We start from the raw sequence: 24,988 nt of genomic DNA, 5'->3' as shown, positions 1-24,988 counted from the left end.
TACTTATTAGTTAAGAACACATGTTATCTCCTTGGATGAGGAAGAGGGAAATGTTGATTTTCCTTGTAGGGTGATTGTAGGAGTTGGTAAAGTCGCTTTGAAATGATAAATACAATAAAGAATAGAAGAAAAAAAGAGTAAGGCAAATGAATACTGATTATTGTAACCATTATTTTTGATATTTTCAAGGTATTTGTGATTCTTACATCAGTGAGAAATAGTAATTAATAAGATTGCACACATAACAGAGTACATTTTTTGCCATACCTTCAGGAATAAATGCTGTTTCCAGCGGAGGTATAGTAGGTGCATTGTCATTGATATCAATTACTAATATTGTTACTGTACTCGTCGCAGAAAGACTGGGGGATCCCCTGTCAGAAGCTTGAAGAATCAGCCTGAAAACAGAAACCTAAAAGTTTACAAATATCACATTCTATTATGTACAGCATATATAATATATAGAGATGAGCAAATCAACAAATATTCGATTTGTATATGCTTCAACAAATTTCTAAAAAGATTTGGTTAAGATCCAAATCTATAAGAACCAAACGGATGTTTCCCCAATGGTACTGGAAACTGGAAATTGGCTACAACACAGATTTGTTTTAAGTTTTCCATTACATTTTCTGAGATATTTGACACTTTTTAAGTGTTTGTCAAGAACTTTGAACCAACTTTGCATAAATCCATAGGGCAAATGTAACTTTAAGTTTCATCTTATGAGGTTCTTTTCCTCCAACCTCATACTAAACTGACATCCACTATAAAATCTTTGCTGAATCCATCTTGGTCCTCTAAGATAGATTGCAAGCTCACTGAAGTATCAAATAACATGGGTTCACAGAAGTCTACAGAAAGGAAGCTTGTGAGCTAAGTGGGTGACAAGAAGAACACAATCATGGACAGAAAGGCTACATATATTACAATATTGTTGATAATGAGCACATGGGATTGCCATCTACAAAAATCTAAAATATGTTAACGAAAAATTTTGCCAATGACATTATTTGGATTAATAATTGAGAGACGTAACTGTCTATCTTTCTGCCAATGGTCTGACTTTTCTGGGATGCAATATCAATCATGTTCTCTCCCCCATGACCACTTTGGAATTAATTTTGTGTTTGATTTCAAAGTTGTAGAAGAAATCTTTGAGAACTGAGGAAACAAGATTATTACATTCAAAAATAGGTGTTGCTGTCAGCTCAAAGTCTGAAGACTTACAACTGCCCGGGGAACTGAGATTAGGGTGTTTTAGGGTCCTTATACTTAAGCTGTTTCTTCAAGTGTTCACACATCATTTCCTTAGTACCAAAATAATGGCCATACATAAGTGGCTATGTCCATACTACTGAATGTTAAGGCAACTATCACAAACAGGTCTTAGGGAAGGGGATGGAAAGTCCCAATGATCATTTATTGACCAATTTGGATAGTGTCGGAAAAATGGAATGCAGAGCACTATACAACACACCAGTCTTCATACATTTGCAAAAATCCCCTGCTCATAGATGGCAAATAAATAAATATTGGCTTAACCCACAAATATAGTGCACAAGCTCAATTCTAAAGGAAAACATAAGCAGTATTTTTGAAAAAGAAATCCACCTTTCGCACTTTTAGTTTAGTTTACATTCACAAGGCCGTCGGGGGGACATATATATGGCCACAAGCTTTCAGTGGCCACACATGTAGCATCGTATAGCTCCGTACATGGGTAAAAGATAGGACACGTCCTATCTTTCCCTATGTTATGGCACCGTGCACCATACATCGCTATGGAGAAGGGGAAGGGTTACCCCCCTCTCCATCATGGCGAATGTTTGCCCGCCAGTCAAACATTCGTGTGAATGCAGCCTGAGTCTGAGAGAGAAAAGAATTGTGGGTTATGGAATAGTTTAAGATTGAACAAAAAAAGATGAAAACTCTGCAAATCGCTGGCATAAAATCATTTTATCTTACTAGCACGTGTAAGGATAGTAAGCCATTCTCTCAGAGTGTAACATGGACTGTGGATATGATTTATTGTTCTATGCTGGTGTGAATATGGAGAGCAGCCAGCGAGAGGAATCAAAACCACTCTAAAGTGTTTTCTCAGCACAGTAATTAATGACTTGTTATTTCTAAAATACCACCTCTGGATCGAAACCATATTTCAAAGCATAACAAATGTTAGATAAATATGTAAAAGAGCAACTAATGGACTGTTTCACATCTTGTAAAGTGTTCATTTCCCTGTGCGATGGCTGTCTATGTTTTCTCTTGCTGGAATACAGGTATTATGTTAGGATTTGTTAGCTTTTCTAGTTGTTTTTACACGATTTATTCTTAAACAGCACTCAAACTTAATTTTAAACACTTTGTCAAACTTTGTTTCGACTCCAAATGACTGAAAGTAGAGTTTTTGAATTGATGGAGTTTAGAACAACAGGGAGAAGGCCGTCCACATTTATCTAGCTATGTATGTGGTGAGAACAGGAAAAAAAAGAATTCACACTCAGTAGGCCAGCGTGGGACGTTCCTGCGCCTTTATTACAGACACAGGCTATGGACCAACTCTACACCAGGGCAAACCTGGAGTTGAACGGCCTTGCCGGAACAGCCCTAGCACCCGGCGGTTTCATCAGGATCCAGAAGCAGCTGCCAGGGGGTGGGGGTGCTAACATACGATGGCCGACTTAGTGGCAGCATTTGATAAATGTGCCCCTAAGAATTTACTTATTTATGTGTGTCTTTGTGGAGATCCAGAGGGGGAAGGGAATAGGTGTGAATTGTTGTCTTCTGAGGATTTTGTTTTAAATATTGTTTTGAAGTGTTCATGAAAAATTGCATTCCTTTGCTAAACTAGAGATAAATTAAGTATGGGCACATCTGTGGGCAGGGCCAGCGCCAGCACTGGGCATAGCTGGGAAAGTGCCAGGGCCCAGAGCTTCTGGGGGGCCCACATAAGGCTGTTCATAAAGAATCCATGGGGGTGAGGAGGGCTGTATCTAATGAATCCATAGGGGTTGAGGGGGTGGTGTACAAAATAACTATGAGGGGGCTGAGACTGTTTTAGTTTCTGAATTTTTATTGCCACCATGTGAGTTCACTGCAAAGAGGTCCACTGAGACTCTGCCACCCAGGGCCCTACTGAAACCTGGAGCTGACCCTGTCTGTGGGTGATATGGAATGCAAACTAATGAGATAGTTACAATGAGATCATATCCCAACCACTGCCAACAAGCATATGATGTGATACTGTATCCTTTTCTCCGTGTTCAACCACATGATGGACAACTACAAACTACAAGCAGGCTGTTCCTTATCCCATCTCTTAAGCAGAGCTCATAGTCATATATTTTACGTGTCAGTTCTAGAGGAATCTCCATTCATTTTCTTCTGTTTGTTACACTACATGCAAAGGCTCCACAAACATTCAGCAACATACCTGTAAGAGGATTTTATCTCCCGATCAAGGATAGCGTTTGTAGATAGAATCCCTCTTCTAGAGTCAATCGTAAAAGCTTTATTCTCATTGCCATCCACAATAGCATAGTCCACCTGTCCATTCACCCCACTGTCAGCATCGCTAGCAAAAACCTGTAATAAAAAATATTGTTTTAGGTTCTATTGAATGAAGAGGTGACAGAACCATTTACAATGAAGGGATATGGGCTTTTACAATTCCCCAATTGCTTTGTTCATGTTGCAATTTTCATGTAGTTATAAATGTCAATATCTATATATAATCAAAAGTTGCAGCAGTCACTTCATTTACGTTCTAGACAAGCTAAGACTAGGTTAGGATAACAATGAAAGGAAACACCTCTATAGAAAATCCCATCATTGTATCTACACCTCTTATCAGATCTTTTTTTTTGTAACTCTCTCATCTACTCAATGGGGGAGATTTATCAAAAGAGAGTAAAACTGGTCTAGGTGCTCATGGCAACCAGTTAGATTTCATTTTCCCAAAGAAGTTTGTAGAATGAAAGCTGAGCTCTGATTGGCTTCCGGATACTTCTGATCAGGGGTGTTGCTAGGGTGGTAAAAGATCCGGGGCACGGGCCCCAATGCATGTGTATTGCACTTTAAGTAATGCCCCCTCCTGTACATAACCCCCTCACATGTGGTTGTGCCAATAACAAGGTTACTTCTGGTATATACAGCTACAGAGAACAAAGGAGAAATCCCCATCACCACATCTTATGTTCCTCATTGTTCCCTGGCAGTGTTGTCCTGCTGCCGCCCCTAACAATCTCCCCAAATACTGTAAGGCTGCGCTCACACTTTGTCTTGCATTTAAACAAGACCAGGAGCGTGTTACCCATCACTTGTGTATTACTGGAAAATATATGTGATCAAACCAAGGCCCGTCCTAGTGCCATGTGTGAACACGCTCCAAGAAATGTCCCCCACACAGCCCCCCCATAAGTAATGTCCTCACACAGCCCCCCCAAAAGTAATGTCCTCACACAGCCCTCCCAGTAATGTCCTCACACAGCCCTCCCAGTAATGTCCTCACACAGCCCCCCAGTAAGTAATGTGCCTCACACAGCCCCCCAGTAAGTAATGTGCCTCACACAGCCCCCCCAGTAAGTAATGTGCCTCACACAGTCCCCCAGTAAGTAATGTGCCTCACACACAGCCCCCCTAGTAAGTAATGTGCCTCACACACAGCCCCCCAGTAAGTAATGTGCCTCACACAGCCCCCCAGTAAGTAATGTGCCTCACACACAGTCCCCCAGTAAGTAATGTGCCTCACACAGTCCCCCAGTAAGTAATGTGCCTCACACACAGTCCCCCAGTAAGTAATGTGCCTCACACACAGCACCCCAGTAAGTAATGTGCCTCACACACAGCCCCCCAGTAAGTAATGTGCCTCACACACAGCACCCCAGTAAGTAATGTGCCTCACACACAGCCCCCCAGTAAGTAATGTGCCTCACACACAGCCCCCCAGTAAGTAATGTGCCTCACACACAGCCTCTCAGTAAGTAATGTGCCTCACACACAGCCCCCCAGTAAGTAATGTGCCTCACACAGTCCCCCAGTAAGTAATGTGCCTCACACACAGTCCCCCAGTAAGTAATGTGCCTCACACAGTCCCCCAGTAAGTAATGTGCCTCACACAGCCCCCCAGTAAGTAATGTGCCTCACACAGCCCCCCAGTAAGTAATGTGCCTCACACACAGCCCCCCAGTAAGTAATGTGCCTCACACACAGCCCCCCAGTAAGTAATGTGCCTCACACAGTCCCCCAGTAAGTAATGTGCCTCACACACAGTCCCCCAGTAAGTAATGTGCCTCACACACAGCCCCCCGGTAAGTAATGTGCCTCACACACAGCCCCCCAGTAAGTAATGTGCCTCACACAGCCCCCCAGTAAGTAATGTGCCTCACACACAGTCCCCCAGTAAGTAATGTGCCTCACACAGTCCCCCAGTAAGTAATGTGCCTCACACACAGCCCCCCAGTAAGTAATGTGCCTCACACAGCCCCCAATAAGTAATGCGCCTCACACACAGCCCCCCAGTAAATAATGTGCCTCACACAGTCACCCCAGTAAGTAATGTGCCTCACACAGTCCCCCAGTAAGTAATGTGCCTCACACACAGTCCCCCAGTAAGTAATGTGCCTCACACAGCCCCCCAGTAAGTAATGTGCCTCACACAGCCCCCCAGTAAGTAATGTGCCTCACACAGCCCCCCAGTAAGTAATGTGCCTCACACACAGTCCCCCAGTAAGTAATGTGCCTCACACATAGCCCCCCAGTAAGTAATGTGCCTCACACAGTCCCCCAGTAAGTAATGTGCCTCACACAGCATCCCAGTAAGTAATGTGCCTCACACAGCCCCCCAGTAAGTAATGTGCCTCACACAGCCCCCCACTAAGTAATGTGCCTCACACACAGCCCCCAGTAAATAATGTGCCTCACACAGTCCCCCCAGTAAATAATGTGCCTCACACAGCCCCCCAGTAAATAATGTGCCTCACACAGTCCCCCCAGTAAATAATGTGCCTCACACAGCCCCCCAGTAAATAATGTGCCTCACACAGCCCCCCAGTAAGTAATGTGCCTCACACAGTCCCCCCAGTAAATAATGTGCCTCACACAGCCCCCCAGGAAATAATGTGCCTCACACAGTCCCCCAGTAAGTAATGTGCCTCACACAGCCCCCCAGTAAGTAATGTGCCTCACACAGCCCCCCAGTAAGTAATGTGCCTCACACACAGCCCCCCAGTAAGTAATGTGCCTCACACACAGCCCCCCAGTAAGTAATGTGCCTCACACAGTCCCCCAGTAAGTAATGTGCCTCACACAGTCCCCCAGTAAGTAATGTGCCTCACACACAGCCCCCCAGTAAGTAATGTGCCTCACACAGCCCCCCACTAAGTAATGTGCCTCACACACAGCCCCCAGTAAATAATGTGCCTCACACAGTCCCCCCAGTAAATAATGTGCCTCACACAGCCCCCCAGTAAATAATGTGCCTCACACAGTCCCCCCAGTAAATAATGTGCCTCACACAGCCCCCCAGTAAATAATGTGCCTCACACAGCCCCCCAGTAAGTAATGTGCCTCACACAGTCCCCCCAGTAAATAATGTGCCTCACACAGCCCCCCAGGAAATAATGTGCCTCACACAGTCCCCCAGTAAGTAATGTGCCTCACACAGCCCCCCAGTAAGTAATGTGCCTCACACAGCCCCCCAGTAAGTAATGTGCCTCACACACAGCCCCCCAGTAAGTAATGTGCCTCACACACAGCCCCCCAGTAAGTAATGTGCCTCACACAGTCCCCCAGTAAGTAATGTGCCTCACACAGTCCCCCAGTAAGTAATGTGCCTCACACACAGCCCCCCAGTAAGTAATGTGCCTCACACAGTCCCCCAGTAAGTAATGTGCCTCACACACAGTCCCCCAGTAAGTAATGTGCCTCACACAGCCCCCCAGTAAGTAATGTGCCTCACACAGCCCCCCGTAAGTAATGTGCCTCACACACAGTCCCCCAGTAAGTAATGTGCCTCACACACAGTCCCCCAGTAAGTAATGTGCCTCACACATAGCCCCCCAGTAAGTAATGTGCCTCACACAGTCCCCCAGTAAGTAATGTGCCTCACACAGCATCCCAGTAAGTAATGTGCCTCACACAGCCCCCCACTAAGTAATGTGCCTCACACACAGCCCCCAGGAAATAATGTGCCTCACACAGTCCCCCCAGTAAATAATGTGCCTCACACAGCCCCCCAGTAAATAATGTGCCTCACACAGCCCCCCAGTAAGTAATGTGCCTCACACAGTCCCCCCAGTAAATAATGTGCCTCACACAGCCCCCCAGGAAATAATGTGCCTCACACAGTCCCCCCAGTAAATAATGTGCCTCACACAGTCCCCCCAGTAAATAATGTGCCCCACAATGTTCTCCCCCTTCCCTAGTCCCTATCATGTTTCTCACCTTACAGATGCAGCTCTCTCTCTCTCTTTCTGTGCGCTGCTTTCCCCTGCGGGTCATGTGATCATGACATCATCACAGGTCCTTGAGCCTCTGGAACTCCCGGAGGTAAGGTCCTTGCAGGGGAAAGCAGCGCCTGCACTCGTTCTCATCACGATCTGAGGACACAGATCGTGATGAGAACGAGAGGGAAGGAATCTCCCGGGCAGCGGGGCAGATGATCTGCTGACCCGAGGAGATTCGGGGCACTGGCCAAAAGATCCGGGGCACGAGCCCCGGATCTTTTGACCTAGCGACGCCCCTGCTTCTGATAAATAAGGCCCAATAGTCAGCTTCAGTCTATTGTTGCCTATGAGTAGTGATGAGAGGACCAGAACTGCAATGTTTGCGTTTATACCACTGGTAACACCAGCACTGATCGTGGGTGTTATCCAATTGTGATTGCTATTTTGGCAAATCCGGTCAGCGTCCAGGGACCCGCTGGACCTGAATACTGGTGGATCTGCACATCACTACCTGTAAATCATATTCCTAAATGCTGTTACTAGAATTCAGACAAGATGGCAACCACAAAATTATGGACACAAAATTCAAGCTAAAAATACTACAATACGAAAAAGAAAAAAAAAGAGTAGGAAACAGCTCTGGTCAGTACTGAAATGTTTCACTATCTGGCTTTATCTGATAAGTAACAAAAAGTATGCAAAGAGAAGTAGAGAGTCAAGACTACCGATGAATAAGATTTTCTCAAGTGTAAAGATTAGGGTACTGCAACTTTTTCTCCTGAGATTTCTTCCTCTAAAATGCTGTTAACCACTGACTTCTAATGAGCAATGGCGGATCTTCATACATGCGATATAGGCCCACGCCCTATATGAAGAACTGCCATCAGTCTTTAAAAAACTCACCTTCCATCTTCTTCTCCTCTGCACCGTGGCTCTGTGTCCTGCTCTTTCAGCCCAGGGGTGGACATTTCGTTAAAGGGGACATCTGGGGTGAAAATTTCGTTAAAGGGGGGCATCTGGGGTGGGGACATTCTATTAATAAGGAACATCTGGGGTGGACATTTCATTAAAGAAGGGCATCTACTGTGGACATTTAATTAAAGGGGACATCGGCTTTGGATATTTCATTAAAGGGGGGCTCTACATTAGACATTACTGTAAAGGGGGGCTCTGCTGTGGACTTTCGGTAAAGAGGTGCATCTGTTGCTGGACATGTTATTAGAGTAGTAGCTGCATTTCCTATCCCCTACACCGGGAAGAGGAGGAGGGGGTTAGCGCTCCTCACTCCTGCCCCTCTCCACAGAGGAACATTGCACAAGGCGCCATATTCCGAGAAAATATAGGACATGTCCTATCTTTTCACGGGGTACAGAACGATACGGTACCACACCCCTCCCGTAGGGCGCCATGCGCCCATACGTTGGCCATATATATGCCCCCCATATGTGTGTGTGAATGCAGCCTAAGCTGAAGGATATAGAGTACATACAGGTTATAGAGTAGCACTTAAGTCCTAACATCCAGTTACATGTTGGTTTGGAGGCTGGGGGGGCCCTAGTCGTGTGAACAGCACAGGACTCATGGGACACTTAATCCGCCACTGCCAATGAGATCCTGTATAATTATAGTGATCAGGGAGCAAATGGTCATAGGGATCAGGGATCAGGGAGCAAATGGTCATAGGATGTGCCTGGTATAGTTCTGTAAGTCAGCCCAATTCTGTATTGAGGAAAAGATTAAATACTAGCTAATGTTCACCCACGGCACTCTCTAACCTCTATGATTTTCATTACATGCAACAACATAGTCACTATAAGACGCTAAATTCTCATATCATGAATTTAAAAAATGGACCACTTTTAAATAAAATACAAGACAAAAGGAGGGAAATAGCTCCCCGGTATTGATTCCAATTTTTGGGACTTTTGAAAATGTGCACTAAAGTCCTCCAGACATTTGCTTATCGTCAGTAAGACACATTTATTTTCTATTCCAGATGTTCTATATATTGCAAATTGCATTTATCCTTTTTTTTTTTTAATTGTCTAAAATTTGCAACATTTTTTGGCTAAAAAAAAAACTCCAGACAAAACCATACTATAGGAAAACTTAGAAAATGGAAAAAAGTGACTTGAGACATATGTGGGGAATTTTTGAGACATTTGTAACAAATGTCTCAAAAAGAGATATGAAAAAAAGAAAACATTGAAAAAGTGAGATTGATAAATTGCCAAAGAAGCGGATGGAAAAAAGACTAGACAAAACAAACAGAGATAGGATAAAGGATCCCCTTTGTGTATTTGGTCAACATGGATAGAGAGAGAAAAATAGATAGATAGATGGATAGATAGATGATAGATAGATAGATAGATAGGAAAAAAAGGGAAAAAAAATGCTTGATAAAGGTGGATTAAACCACCGAAACGTTGCCATGGAACAAAGCTTCACCCTCACGTGATTACAATCTTGGAGTGCTGCCTATTTTTTGGACTTAGATAGATAGATAGATAGATGTACATACTGCAGCAATATGCACTCAGACATGAAGCCCAGGCGGTAAAAGTCAATGCACACAACTGCCAGATAGTCAGGAGAATAAAACAAGTTCATTTTCTGTATACTGTAATAATTCACTCCCAGACACAGTAGGAAAATAGTTGAAAGATATACTATTCAGTAGTTGGGTCCAGAACACAGTTTCTGAGAAAAAAAACATCCACTGGCAGTAAAAAATGAATAAATCTCTGGTGCGGTTTCGAACCCACAATATTTATTACACTACACCAGTTCCTACAATGTCAAAGCTGTAAATCAATAAATTGTAAAATTATTACTGACTTTGGAAAAATCATTCAGAGTTTACATAAAAAGTTCTAAATCTCTTAAGGGTTACATAAATATGACCATCATTATTCATACAAATCCCTATAACTCGCTCTAATCCATATCGTTGTCATACAGTAGTTACAGTACCTGGATAACAACCATGTTGTAGACTTGACCTTCTAGGACCCATGTAATATGATGATCCCGGTCAAACGCTGGTGGGTTATCATTCTGATCTTGGATTACTACAGACACCCGGCAGTAGGTCACAGACAGGCCGCTTTCAGCAGAGATAATAACATTCATCCTATTTCTAGCCTCGAAATCCAATAGTGATGGGTCCTGTACTGTGAGGACTCCTGGGAGGTAAAAACATTGGAGGTTGTTGTTCAATCTTATAATTGCACATAATAAAAGGGTCAGAAGATAGAAATCAGAAAACTTGAGTTCTACAAACCACAGGAAACCACAAATATTATACCTGTCTTATTTTTATTACTCCTGGAATTATTTTATATTTAAAGAAAATCTACACGATAAACCAGGGACACTTACTCATAAATCTAGGAACTGTAACTGTGGTGATCTTCTCATATTTGTTATCCCTGGTGCTCTTATTTCTAAAATCAACTTTTAACATTATGCTAATGAGACAGAAGGGCTCCTGGGGATGTTACCATAAGCCCACTATGCTGCAGCTACACAGGCTGTTATAATGTGCAGGCTGTTACACTCACCCTCCCCCATGCTTCCTCTGTGCTTCCCCCCTTCTCTCCTTCAGACAGTAACAATTATGGCAGCACAGAGATGCTCTGTTAACTCCCCCTAGAGCCCTTTTTAGAAGGAAGAAGGCCGTGGATAACAAATATAAGAAGATTACTACAGTCACAGTTCATGGATCTATGAGTAAGTGTCCCTGTTTTATCGTGCTTGATTGAACAGCGTCTGCCAACCTTGTGAAGACTAACAGAAAACGTCATTGCCAACAAAGTATAAAACGCAAAGTATTGAGATGAACTTTTGTTATTGACCAAATACTTATTTTCCAACGTAATTTGCAAAAAAAATTATTTAAAAATAAGACAACGTGATTTCCTGTATTTGTTTTCTCATTCTGTCTCTCGTAGTCGAGCTTCTACCTATGATGTCAGTTACAGACCTATCTCATCTTTTTAAGTGGGAAAACTTGCACAATTGGTGGCTGACTGAAAAAAATAAATTAATTAAAAACTAACTATTTTAGTAAAACATAAAGTAATGAGGTTGAATCTTCATGGCTGGATATGGTGTTCAGTAATCCATTGATGGAAAACAATATAAATAGGAATGAATAGAATATATTACATCGACTAAATAGTTCTAAAATTATACAAATATATAATAGTTAATAAGCTAATTCAGCTATATGAAGGTAGGTGGTTTTTGGATTGTTATTATTTTTCATCAGTATTTTTATGCAAAAAATGAGTCCAGAGAGAAAAAATATAATGGGTAGTTGTCTACACCTTCTCTGTTTAGGCTTGCAAATACCGAAACAAAGTACTGAGCAGAATAATACCAGGTTATCATAGTTCAACTTCAAGTAAGCCTATTATTAAGGAGTTACCTGTTTTAGAATGAATCACAAATGTTTTCTTGTCCTCACTGATGATTCTATAGAATATTGACCGTTCTGATGGTTTAAAATATTTAGCTTCCACAGTCCCCACTACTGTGCCTGGTCAAATGAGGTTAGAAGAGCAAAATCAATATTATGTACAACTAATACAAGTAATGGATCTTTTCTAGAATAGTAAATAAAACCCTAATGACGCATGCAGGTATAATAATTCATTTTAAGACAGGAAATTGTGTTATGATACAGAGTCAAATAAATTCTCTACAATAATAAAAGTCATGGAATTTTTCTTGAACTGACCTGTTTTACTGTTTTCCAGTACGCTGACTTCATAAACATTGTGCACAAAATAAATATCCTTCTCCTCGCCTTCTAGGTCAACGGTCACAACACATGTTGATGTCTTTGCTGGGTCACCAAGATCGGAGGCCTTCACTTTGAGGACTGTGTTCTTGAAAGAATGAGAGATCAGTTTCTGAAGTTTTATTTCCCCTGTATCTTGAGTGATAAAGAAAAGTGGGTTTTCTTCTACTAAACTATACACCAAGGTTCCATTCAAGCCCTCGTCTGGATCGCTTGCATGTACGGTAGTAATTGTTGAATTGACTAGGGAGTTTTGGGAAACAAGAACTTGAACGGGATCCTCTAAGAATGATGGAATATTATCATTGATATCTTCTATATGAACTATGACTTTGACAGTGGAACTCAGTGGCCCATACATGCTGCTGTCACTAGCCGCCACCCGGAACACATACTGATGTTTAAATTCTCTGTCCAAAGCCTTTACAGTGACAATATTTCCAGTTGTATGGTTTATAATGAAAACACCCTGGGTATCATCGATCAAGGAGTAGGTTACGTCACCATTCAAGCCTTCATCTACATCAAGTGCATGAAGGTTAAGAATATCCGATCCAATAGCGAGATCCTCTCTAACAGATGTGCGGTACAGGCTTTTTGGGAACGTAGGTGGATTATCATTTTCGTCCAAGACTTTAATATGTAGTTTGGCTGTGGTACTTTTCTTGGGGCTGCCCAGGTCATGGCATTCCACGATAATGGTAAAACTGCTGACATCCTCTCTATCTAGACTGCGGGTGGTCCAAAGCTCGCCTGATGTGTTATTGATGGCAAAATATCCGCCCGTGTTTCCACCTTGAACAGGAAAGAGACGTAAAACAAAAACTGACATGAAGAGACAGTGGAAATATATATCATGGTAACACCATAAAAATATGTGAAGTCCAAGAACATGAAGCATTTCTGCTTGGACAGCGAGTGTTTAAGTGTCTTTGGCATGTGATGGCCTCCAGTTTGAATTAAAATCTGCATTTCATTTAAATCAGTGGGTGGCACTGACAGTAAATACAGGACGCCTTATCCATTACTGACAAACGACTTTTCCAGATGTGAAGCCTCTTTAAAGTTGGACACACCTTATAAAATATATGTATCTTAATGTGGCTGCTCGGTGCACAATTCCGAGCAGCTCTGTGCAACAAACGCCAAAAATGATAAAGATTCAAAAACAACAACTGCTGCGTGTTAGCCACATAACCTAGTAATATGGTGAACGTTTTCTTACAGAGACCTTAAGTGTTCTATGACCTGGACAATAAGGTCCTATGTAACTAAGTTATTCAGGGCTGATATCCTCTTAAAATTCAGCTACTTTTGAGGACCACGGCTGTAACTAGTTGCTTACGCAGTTGTCAGTACAGAGACTTCTAATCCAAGTCAGTACAAGACTACAAAGGAATTTTTGATAGACTCCAGATATGTTATTATATGTAGATTGCACATTCCGTGTCTAGAGAAAGACCCTAGTACTAGTCTTATACTTAAACGATATGTAGGTAAAAAACAGAGTGAATCTATTAGTTGGTCCACTTTGAATGTCATTGTTCAGGCACCTTATCGAATCAAAATCTTTTCTGATTCACAAATCCTGTAAAATACTGCTGTGATTCATGGCATGACGCAGTACATATAGAACCCTCAATTTTAGCTGAATGCAAAAACACTGAAAGAATCTATATAAAAGACAAATAAGTAGTTTTAATTATCAAAAGAAAAGAATGGAAATATTTTAGTTATTAAAGGGAACCAGTAACTGACTTTTACCACACTAAACTAGCAGAACCCTTATGTAGGGTAGAAAATTTCCCTTCTTTCCTCTTTTATGGAAAATCTCAGCCATTTACATATACAAAAATATCCTCCAAATTCATGTTAAAATGAGCAGAAAACGTATCTGTTGCCAGAGATGTGTCAGCCTCAGAGGCTGTTAGATCATTATATCTTTGGTCCAAAATCCAATTCCAGCATTTTTCTTTAACTGTCTATCTCCGGTTCTGTAGTTTACAACATCACATTCCTTATGCAATGAGATGAGATTCTCTTCTTTAATATGATTGCCATGGTTCTAGCTGCTTCAGAACCAAAGATACCGAAGTCTGAAGTGACAATGCTCCTCCGGCCTCTGGATCCGTCTCGGCTTTACCTGAGATTAGTAAGGCTGAGAAATTGCAGGGGTGGCATAATTTCGGATGCTCATTGTTCGACTGCTATTAAATATATAGCATATATATATATATATTACATAATACAGCACTTAAAGAGAATATCATATTTCAAGCCTTGTCAGACTTGTGGTTCTATAAGCTACAAAATCAGCAATACAGAGAGTTAAAGGGGTATTCCATGAATAAGCATCATTCATATTCAAGTGGGTCATTAAATGAGCTAATATGGAATTAGTATGATTTAAAATTTTGCTCCCCTTAGCAGCAAAGTGTTGTCAGCCTACACTATATTGAAGAATTAAAATGTTACCGGCCCTTTAATCAGTCCTGTGACTTTGTCCCTGTGGAGGAGACACAGGACAGAAGATGAATGCTGGTCACATGTTCACATCACATGTCCTGCACCTGCCTGGGCAGGTCATTTGATCATCACTATGTTTGGCTGTACTCAGTTGGTTGCAGTGCATCCAGTATGACCAGTGTTGTGGTATCTCAGTGAGGTAATGTCCAGTGATGGCAGTTGCACATCATTACTATGTACACAAAGCAGGACAGTCTGTTAAATCATCATTGGGAAAAGACAATAAGAGGAAGGAGCTGTTACTGAGAACTTAGGTATCATGGGAGTTGTAGTTGTAGATGATGGCCATCTTGGAGATAATTTTGCCTACTTTAGAAAGCCCATAAAATTTTGTGAATAATAAAAGCAAACTAAGCTCCATAGTGACACATTGTCGTATTCATTTATTTATAGCATTATGGGTTTTTGTATCAGACGTTCATATTCTCGGAATACCTCTTTAAAGACATGGGATGGAAATCTTTGTCCAGTTCTGTAAATCACATAATCACACCTTTGTAGGTGTTTTATGGTTGCTGAATGGGAGATATATCACATAAAATAGGAAATTCTGGAAAGGACTTATCCTACCCTACCTGAGAGGAGTTTACTGGGGTAAAAGTAGGGTAATGTGTAGTATATTGGAGGGTCTATTATCTTTATGGTCTGCAATAATTTCCTAGAATGAAAACCATTTCCCTGCTCACAAAGTGCATTTTGTAGTTGCTTTAAACTGTAAGACCGATCTGCTTTGAGAAGCTAAGGCAAAATATGTAACAAGTCCATGGCAGTCATTTATGTAGGGATTTTCTCTTTTCTTCTCATATTTTTGAGGCACATTTTTGGGCACATTTATATATTTATGGCTAAATTGCCAACTTTTACACTTGCCCAGCAAAGTTAGCCATGCAAGGCTTTTTCAGTTCTGCGTCTGATATATCTTTAAAATCTAGTTATAAACGTATGAAAAAGTTGCAATTTTGGCGCAAAACGTGGTTAAATAGTCGCAAATAAACTTCACTCCTGACCAGGCGTAGGAAAAACTTTAAAAGAAGTTGCAGAACAGTTTGAGATTTTTGTGTGACTTTTTAATAAAAAAGTCACAAAAATCCCAAATCAGCTACATGATATATCAATCTCTACTATAAATCAAACAAGTCAGAAACCCAGAAAAAAACAATCACAAATGTGCTGACTAAAAATAAACGACCCCCTGTGATTTTACTATATGTAAGCATCTAATTTTCTGTTAGTATGACATGTTCCTTGCTCTATAAATAAATCTATACAACTACATGATTATCTTCTTCCTGAGTGATTCATTGGTCAAGCTATGCAGCACTGTCTAGCCAGACAATAATATTTCTGAAGAAAATGTGGCAACTTCTATGTCTAAGTAAGGAAGACCAGGCTAATCGGGGAAAGACAACAATTATTCATAACTGATACTTTACCAACACTTTCCCTCTACTACAGTAATTATCACCGTCATATAATATTACGGGTAGAGCAAAATTAATGTTAAGACATAAATAAGCAAGTCCTTATTAGAAAATAAACTAAATACAAAGTGATGTGGTATTTACAAATAAAAGAGTGGAAATGTATCCTGCATCACGTTCCTGAGATGTCTGACATACGAGTTATAAAAAGCTCAGCGCTTGTAAAATCCTGAATGCAATGCAGGGTTAAACATCTGCTCAGACAGTTTAGCGAGCATCATTAATTACCAATTATTTGGAAATGTATTCTGCCATTGTTGCCAGCATCCTTGTCTACGGCCAACACTTTGTGAATTATTCCCAGATCTTGGTTCTCTGGGACATGGATCTCTTCCTCAGGAAGTAAGAGCTCCGGAGCATTATCGTTCTCGTCCAGGACTGTACACAAAATGGTCCCTGAACTGGAGAATGATGGGGATCCGCCATCTGTCACCAGTACTAATAAACAAAGTAGAGTAAATGCATAGTCAGCTAAATAATGGGGACAATACTAAAGGAGTCAATGGGCAATACAGAGCAAATTTATGTTGTTAATAAAACATGATGCAAAAGGCAATAATGAATTTTATGATTAAATATTTAGAATGCACTTCTGAGGGGGTTTCTCATCATAGACATTTACTTCCTGCTACCAAGATAGGGTATAAATTTCTGATTTCTGTGTGTCCATCTGCTAACACATTGGTGATTGGAGAATGGGGCTAAGCCTCCCTATAGTAACAAAGAAACATCTGGGAAGGCTGTTAATGGATATCCTACTCACTCTAGGGCTATGTGGGACTTGCAGCTCCACTGATCCCTAGTCCCTAGTGCTTTAGAGTTAGTGTCATAGCCCCGGTGACGACCCACTGAAGCACTTGTACTTAAGTAACATAACAATAAAGTTACATTTCTAAGTAAACTACAGGAGGAGAGCTTGTAATAAAAACAAAATTCTAATCACAAAAGATGGAATTCGGATGTTAGATTTCCTTCCAGAAATTACGGTCTGAAGCCCAATCCTTTTGGTTTGTATGATATTTTTTAGCATCCATCTTATATAGGAAAGGTTCTATGAGGATTTTTGATATCAGTCATAAAAATGTATTTCTTTCTCTAAAGAAATCTTCATCATTACATTATTTTACAACATGATAGCTTTGGTAACAACGAAATAAATATGTACTATCTTTTATACAGTGCTCTACATTAAAGGGAACCTGTCAGCACATTTATCACAAATACAGCTAGTGGTAGGTTCCCATAAAGCACTAGTAACTAACCAAAATCCTTCTTTTAGCTAAAAATTGTTTCCCTTCACATATATAACTTTATAATTCCACCTGGTATTCAGGAATATCTATAGTGAGTCGAGGTGGGCGTGGCCACCTGTGGCCACATCCAGCAGCTCATTCCCATGCCTTCTCAGCATGCATCAGTAATGTCATGTGACCAGGGTGATACCATTGCAAGTTCTTTAACCTCCTAACATTATCAAACTGTACACCATGCACATATCTGATCACATGAAATCACAACAGCTGCCATGGAGAGGAATAGAAGTGCATGCAGGCATTTTATGTGGTCAGATATGTTCATGGTTTACATATGGTTTACCAATGTTAGGAGGCTAAATGACCTGAGATGATGCCACCTTGGTCACATGACATTATATCTCTGATTTTATGGAGATGTGAAGGAAACAATTTTTAGATAAAGAAGGGTGTTAGCAAGTTAATAAGGCTCTAGGGGAACCTGCCACTAGATGTATTTGTGAATAATTAGGTGAGAGGTTCCCCCCTTGGCTGAAAGAAGAAAATGGCAGCAATGAGAAGCATTGGCTGAAAAAAGCTTTCATCTGGCTCTCGGTACAAAATATACCTGTACTCACCCTTAATGAAATACCGATCCTGCCTCTCTCTGTCGAATGTTACCGCTGTGATCAACTCTCCAGTATTAGGATTTATTCTGAAAAATTCATGAGCTGGACCTTGCAGGATGTGATATGTAAGTGCAGCATTGACTCCTGAAAAATAAAACACAGATAGCGATCAATTGTACCAATGAAAATAATCCAAAGTGGTGCATGTTCTATACTGAAGAGGATGAACAGGTCTATGTTGTCAACAGAGGATCTTCACATAAGTTATATTTGGGTTTAACCTCAATAAAGTATAACATGACTAGTGAACTCCTATTATACTTGATGCTGGGGTGTAATATTTTTGGAGTTATTTTATTAATAACCTACTAGTCTTCATTCTTTGTGTGTAAAATAAGAACGATTCTGATAAGGAGACATGAACTATCATGAATAGTAAGTTACCCTGGTGGAAAGAACTTAGTAAGTTGCTATGGTCTGTATATTGTCTGAATTCAATGGATACACAAAGCAAGTCTGAATATAAGTAAAACTTCCAAATAGCAAAAAAAAAAAGAATACAAATACAAGTCTCCTACTATGTGCACTATACATAATAATGCAGATAGTGACCCAGAAGGAAAACTCATAGGCTGCTATTGATATACTGTAAGCATAACCAACTCCCAGGTGCTGTGTAAATCTCTTATACTCTCTCTGAAGTGTAAAAGACTAGAATTATAGTGAGGTTAATATTTTATAGTCTGCGGTTACATTAAATGAAATCTGAAGAAATTAGTTGGTGAAAGAATAATGTAAGACGAGGCAACAGCGCCACACAGTGGACATCTATGAGATGCACGCTAGAGTATTTTCTAGTATAGTGGAGAGTTATTACAGGGATTAGTAATTAGCTATGTACTTTATACTATTACAGCATTTATTACCATAAACACAATGGGGCAGATTTATGTGAAGGGACTTAAGGTTAGACAGCGCAGGGTTAGACTAGACAGTCTTCTTCTGCACCAGATTCATATAAGTTCATAAGTGTCTGAGGTTGGATGATAAATCTGATCGAAGATGGTCTAGTTGTACTTTGTACCTCCTACTATGGTTTATTTTATGTCAGAAAAATGGGCCACGATTCTGTCAGAATTAATTTTTGTCCCACAGCCTTTTTGGTCAAAATCACACACCCTTTTTGTAGCCCATGACCCTTTGTTGAACTAGTCGTAGGAGTGCTTGAAAACTGTCTAAAACCATTCATAAAGGTGACACAGGCAGTTTTTTAGTGCAAGTTAAGAGTGAATTCAGATTCATAAATCTCCCCCAATGTCATGGAAGAATTTGAGCTACAGGAGTCTGTCGGGCATCCTAGAAATGTAGACAACAGTCAAAGTTAGGACTCACAGGTCCCATCTCTTTCTGCGATCATAAGGCCTGATGCCGCTGCACCCTACACCCTAGGGCAGTGGGGGCCAACCTATGGCACTGATGCCAGAGGTGGCACTCAGAGCCCTTTCTGTGGGCACCCAGACCCTCACCCTAGCATAGAGATTACCAGAAAGGGCTCAAGGCCACTTCCTGGAGTCCAAGGAAGCCCTGGACACGCCATGCTCAATTTTCTAGGTTCAAACACACATTCCGGACTGCATGAGGAGTGAGAAAGTATGGCAGAGTTGGTTTATAATTGTAGCTTTTGCATCGGGACCCACAATTCCTTCTGTTCAGGGGGCCCTGGAGGAAAGCTACAATGATACACCACATTTCTCTACTTTCTTTCTACTGTATTGGTGACCTCAGGGCAGTGATACAATAGAAGGGTGTGACAGAGAAAGGAGCAAGAAGTTACTGTTTAAATTGCCATGTTGCCACTTTGCAATAAATGAGTGTTGGTTGTTATTTGGGCACTTGGTCTCTAAAAGGTTCACCATCACTGCCCTATGGTGTCTGCAGACATGGAATCATTTTTTATACATTAAAGTTTGTTTGAATTATAATAAGTTATACAACTTTCCAATATACTTTCTGTATCAATTCCTCACAGTTTTCTAGATCTCTGCTTGCTGTCATTCTATAGAAAGTTTCCCTGTGCACGGTGCACAGGTGCACGGCTCATTAGTATCTGTGTGATATAACGAGCCGTGCACCTGTGTGACCATGGTCAGATTTCTGTACCCTGGAAATAAACACCGAAGCTTTCTATAGAAGGACAGCAAGCAGAGATCTAGAAAACTGTGAGGAATTGATACAGAAAGTGTATTGGAAAATTGTATAACTTTTTATAATATAAACAATAACATTAATTTGCTGTAATGGAAATACCCCTTTATATAACGGAATAATATTTATAAGATACAAATTGGTGCATCAGAAAAGTGGAGCTGTGACATATATAAGGATATAGAATACAATTACTCAGCGTATTAGAAGCTCAAGATTGTAAAATCTTCCTTGCTGAACATTAAAATGGGCAGTCACACTTCTATAAATGTTTTCATGCATGGTTTACCATATCCCTGGGTTTCCCTGGGTTTTTGAGTTATACATTTTGGCTAATATTCACTAAATGAACTTATTATTTAAATAGAAAAAGAGAATTTATGAAGACTCCAATACAACACCTAAGCCTGTAACTATAATATTATGTTGTGGTTACCCTTTTACTTATACATCTACTAAATTACTAAAAAATGTATCAAAGCAGATCCTATAGATTGTCATTATATCTAATCCCATTTACTGGAAACTAAGGAAAAATAAGGCACCTGAATCGCTGTCCTTTGCTTCAACCTTGATCACATGCTGCCCAGGCTCAAGATTTTCAGGAATCGAAGCTTCATACAATTCTTGTGTAAATGTGGGTAACACATCATTAACATCAGTAACCATGACTGTAACAATCTGTGTTGCAGAGAGAGCTGGATTCCCATTATCTGTGGCCAAGATGGTTAAAGTATAAAGTTCCTGTACCTCACGGTCAACCATAGCGGATAAGCTGAGCCATCCTGAAGATTTAAAGATTACAATGTAATTAAATAGGATTTATCACATAAATTATTCATATAAATATAATTATGGAGGCTAGAGAGAAAATTCCATTAAAAGAAAATCTACCATCAAAATCGAGCAAGATAAACCAGGGACAGTCATAGATCCAGGCACTGTGACTGCATTAATCTTCTTATATTTATTGGCCATGGCTTCCTTCCTTCTAAAATCAACTTTTCATATTATGACAATGAGCCAAAAGGGGGGCAGGGTGTTACCAGAGCCTCGCTGTGCTGTAGAGTCACACACAGTTTGCAAGGAGCTCTTCTTTCCACTTGTGCTGAAACTTTTGAGCTGCAGTGAAAATGCATCAGCCTAAGGGAGTAGGGGAGTGCTGAGGGAGCAAAGTGGGAGGGGGAAACAGTGTAACAGCCTGTGAAGCTGAAGCATGGAGGAGCTCCGGTAACATCCGCAGAGCCCTCCTGGTTGATTTGCATAATATTAAATAGTTGATATTAGAAGAAAGGAGGCCATGGATAGAAAATATATGAAGATTAACACAGTCCCTGTGCACATGATCTATGAGTGTTCCTGGTTTGCCACGCTGGATTTTGATTAAGGTAGTTAAGAGGCAATGTTTTCTCCTGGAAAATGAATTAGCATATTTCCAAACAATGGAAGTATCAGTGTAGAGGCAAAGAGGTAGAGTTGATTTAAGTAGTGAATGATCCTCTTGACGCTGCAATATGTATCTGATCTAAATGCGGTATACGGTAATCAGAAATATAAAATTTGATGTACTTTTGTTTTGTTTTGTTTCTCAATTTTCACATTTTTTTTTAATCATTAAACATTTATTATAAGCGGTTCTATTTAACTCTAAATAAACTGTAAAAAAAAAGTGTACAATCTATAGTAAATTTTTGAATTCATGGACTTTTTTGGTACTAAATTGAGAAGCAACAATGTATATGGGAAATTGTGTATATGGGAACTAAAACACTACTCTTAAAAAAAAATAATATATATATATATATATATATATATATATATATATATAATAAAATATATTCAATAAAACCCAGACAAACCCTTTAACATTTTAAATGCCAGTACAGTTTATATATATTTAATATTTGCAACCAATATTATCCATAAAATGGATTCTAAGTAAATGTAGATATATTGTGCATAGAATGTATAGGTACCTGCCAAATAATACAGCTGTCTACTGAAAACACACTACTGCTACAAATGTGATAATACCTTGCCATGAACACACCATCTATTATCATTATTGCCGTAAATTACTAGCAGATGTGTTGAGCATCACCATAGCCAAGTCTAGGTTTTGGCAGCTGTACGATCAGTTAGAAGTGGGAACATGGATCATCTTAAAAACTGTCTTCAGAAACACATTTTCCAATTGCAGCTACCAAGTTGTGAACCTATCTACTGCCATATTTGATTCCAAAGTAAATGGTCTTCCTTGAAAAATTAAGTATAATACCTGTTGTTGCATCCAGCAAAAAAACTTGCTTTGAATTTCCATCCATGATGTGAAATGTTATTTTTCCATTATATCCCTCATCTGGATCCTCAGCCACCACTCGGTGTACGAGTGAGCCAGTTTCTGCGTCCTCCATTACAGAAGCAGCAGGCAGCGAAAGGAAACTTGGACGGTTGTCGTTGACGTCCTGGATGATAATCCGAGCCGTCAGTGAACTGTGTCGGCGCTGTGTAATATTCGTTGTTTGGTCTGTTGCAATCACTGTCAGAATAAATGACTCCTCTGTTTCTCGATCCAGGGCTCGGTTTGTAGTTAAGATTCCATCCCATTCGTGAATAACAAAGGGATTCTCTTTCCCTTCTTCTGACTCTAAAGAATATTTAATTTTGCTGCTTGCTACGCTACCATCTCCATCTTTTGCCTTGAACGTATACAATGTAGTTCCAATAGGAACATCTTCTGCAATTCCTATGTGTACAAGGTGGTCAGGAAACCAAGGATAATGGTCGTTGTGGTCCTCAACATCGACCTTCAGGATGACAGAGTGGTTCTGAGGAGGGACCTTGTTGTTATTCTGAACGCTAATACGTAACATATACTGAGTCGTGGTTTCATAATCTATTGGTCTAGAAAGGTAGACATCACCACTAGAGGCATCGATGGCAAAATGACTGTTGTGGTCTTCTTCAGATAGATGATATCTCAGCTTAGAAGAAGGAATCTTCTTGTCTTCATGCAATTTGACAGAGCCAATAATACGAGCGGGTTTAACATTTTCTGAGACTTTAATTGTCTTGACTTCAATAAGATCTTTAGATTTCTCTAAAGATGCTGAAATAACCTAAAACAAATAATTCATAGTTTAGTAGACAAACCGTATATTAGTTCTCTCTATAACTCTGTCAGGTTACTAAACAGACAAATGGTAATGTATAGTATATGGAATGATACACAAAGCAATGTAAAAGTAAAACAAAGGAAAACAGAGATATCTTTGTATGGGAATAGTTGGCATAATTTAATATGGTCTATGTCACAAAAAAAGAATATTAAATGCAGTATAATAAATAGTTTCATACACAGTGACATAACAGCAATGTTAGGCACAGAGTTGTCACACTAGAGATTAATGGCAAGTAAAGGAGTGATTGACACCGTGATGTCACAGCACTGGAGTAAATGAACAGATATATATCAACAAACAGGAGTAGTAAACACTGTGCTATCACAATACATATAATATACATGGGATGTCACAGTACAAGAATAATACACACATTTATGTCACAGCAAAGGGATAATGAACACACTGATATCACAGCAAAGCATTAACTGCAGAGATATCACAGAAAGGATGTAATAGTGATGTCATATTAGAGGAATAATTCAATCGGTGATGTCACAGAGCAGGGATTATAGATACAGTGATGTCACAGTACAGGGATAATACACACAGTGATGTCACAGTACAGGGATTATAGACACAGTGATGTCACAGTACAGAGATAATACACACGGTAATGTCACAGTACAGGAATTATAGACAGTACAGATTTATCAAATTGCCTAAGAGTAAGAATTTGCTTGTTTGCCCATGGCAAACAAATTATAGCTCAGCTTTCATATTATCAGTGCACATGAATATTTTAAAGGTTAACTGTAATTGTTTGCCATGGGCAACTAAGCACATTCTTACTCTTAGGCAACTTGATAAATCTGCCCCATTGTTTCTGTGTATACATTTATATGACTTTTATGCTTTCATTGCTTTCATGAATCTACCCTTAGGTTACCTGCATATTGGTCTTCAAACAACAGACCCACGGGTGTCTACTCATATTCCGATGTGTCTACTCAAGCGGCAAACATGGGCAGATAGGATCTGCTCTATAATTTGCAGTCCAGGCAGTCGGGTCATATACAGGGCTGGGGAAAACGCAACCGTGTGTATGAGCACATAGAAATACATGGGGCTGTGTGCTAGCTGTTAAACATTGACTAGTATAGGGTCCACAAAATACCGTTCCTGTGCATGTAGCCTTACCTTAGTTTCAGTTTAGTTGCAGTTTTTCCATGAAACCAATTTAATATTATATAGTAAAACCAGCAAGCAACAATCCTGGATATATTAGCTGCTGTAGCATATCACAAACACTAATGTTAGACCACATGGAGATACCCAGTTACCTGAATGTTTACAATGGCAAATTCCTCCAGAGGAGGGGAGCCTTGATCCCTTGCAATCACTGTTAGCTGATAGTAGGGTCTTAGGTCTGCTGAGAGTGTCTGAGTTGTCCAGATTTCCCCACTACTACTGTTAATATAGAAATGATTCACATCATCATCTGTCGGAAAAAGAATGAAATAAAATGAAATATATAT

At 40.1% G+C, this 24,988-nt stretch overlaps 1 protein-coding gene across 1 annotated transcript in view; it reads right to left on the bottom strand.

Moving 5' to 3' along the window:
- The window catches only part of DCHS2 (dachsous cadherin-related 2), a 200,599-nt gene that overhangs the window by 10,451 nt on the left and 165,160 nt on the right, over positions 1–24,988 (bottom strand). Inside the window, exons 8-17 of the mRNA XM_072121000.1 lie at positions 24,794–24,951; positions 22,607–23,447; positions 20,874–21,113; positions 18,133–18,267; positions 16,491–16,700; positions 12,193–13,050; positions 11,881–11,991; positions 10,422–10,633; positions 3,437–3,588; positions 268–398 (exon numbers count right to left, since the gene is read on the bottom strand). Of these exons, the coding sequence (XP_071977101.1) occupies positions 268–398; positions 3,437–3,588; positions 10,422–10,633; positions 11,881–11,991; positions 12,193–13,050; positions 16,491–16,700; positions 18,133–18,267; positions 20,874–21,113; positions 22,607–23,447; positions 24,794–24,951 (3,048 nt within the window). The remainder of the gene's footprint in view (positions 1–267; positions 399–3,436; positions 3,589–10,421; positions 10,634–11,880; positions 11,992–12,192; positions 13,051–16,490; positions 16,701–18,132; positions 18,268–20,873; positions 21,114–22,606; positions 23,448–24,793; positions 24,952–24,988) is intronic.

This window comes from Engystomops pustulosus, chromosome 1 (assembly GCF_040894005.1).
Source record: "Engystomops pustulosus chromosome 1, aEngPut4.maternal, whole genome shotgun sequence".
Taxonomy (NCBI): domain Eukaryota; kingdom Metazoa; phylum Chordata; class Amphibia; order Anura; family Leptodactylidae; genus Engystomops; species Engystomops pustulosus.
This window is presented reverse-complemented; position numbering and strand designations above follow the sequence as displayed.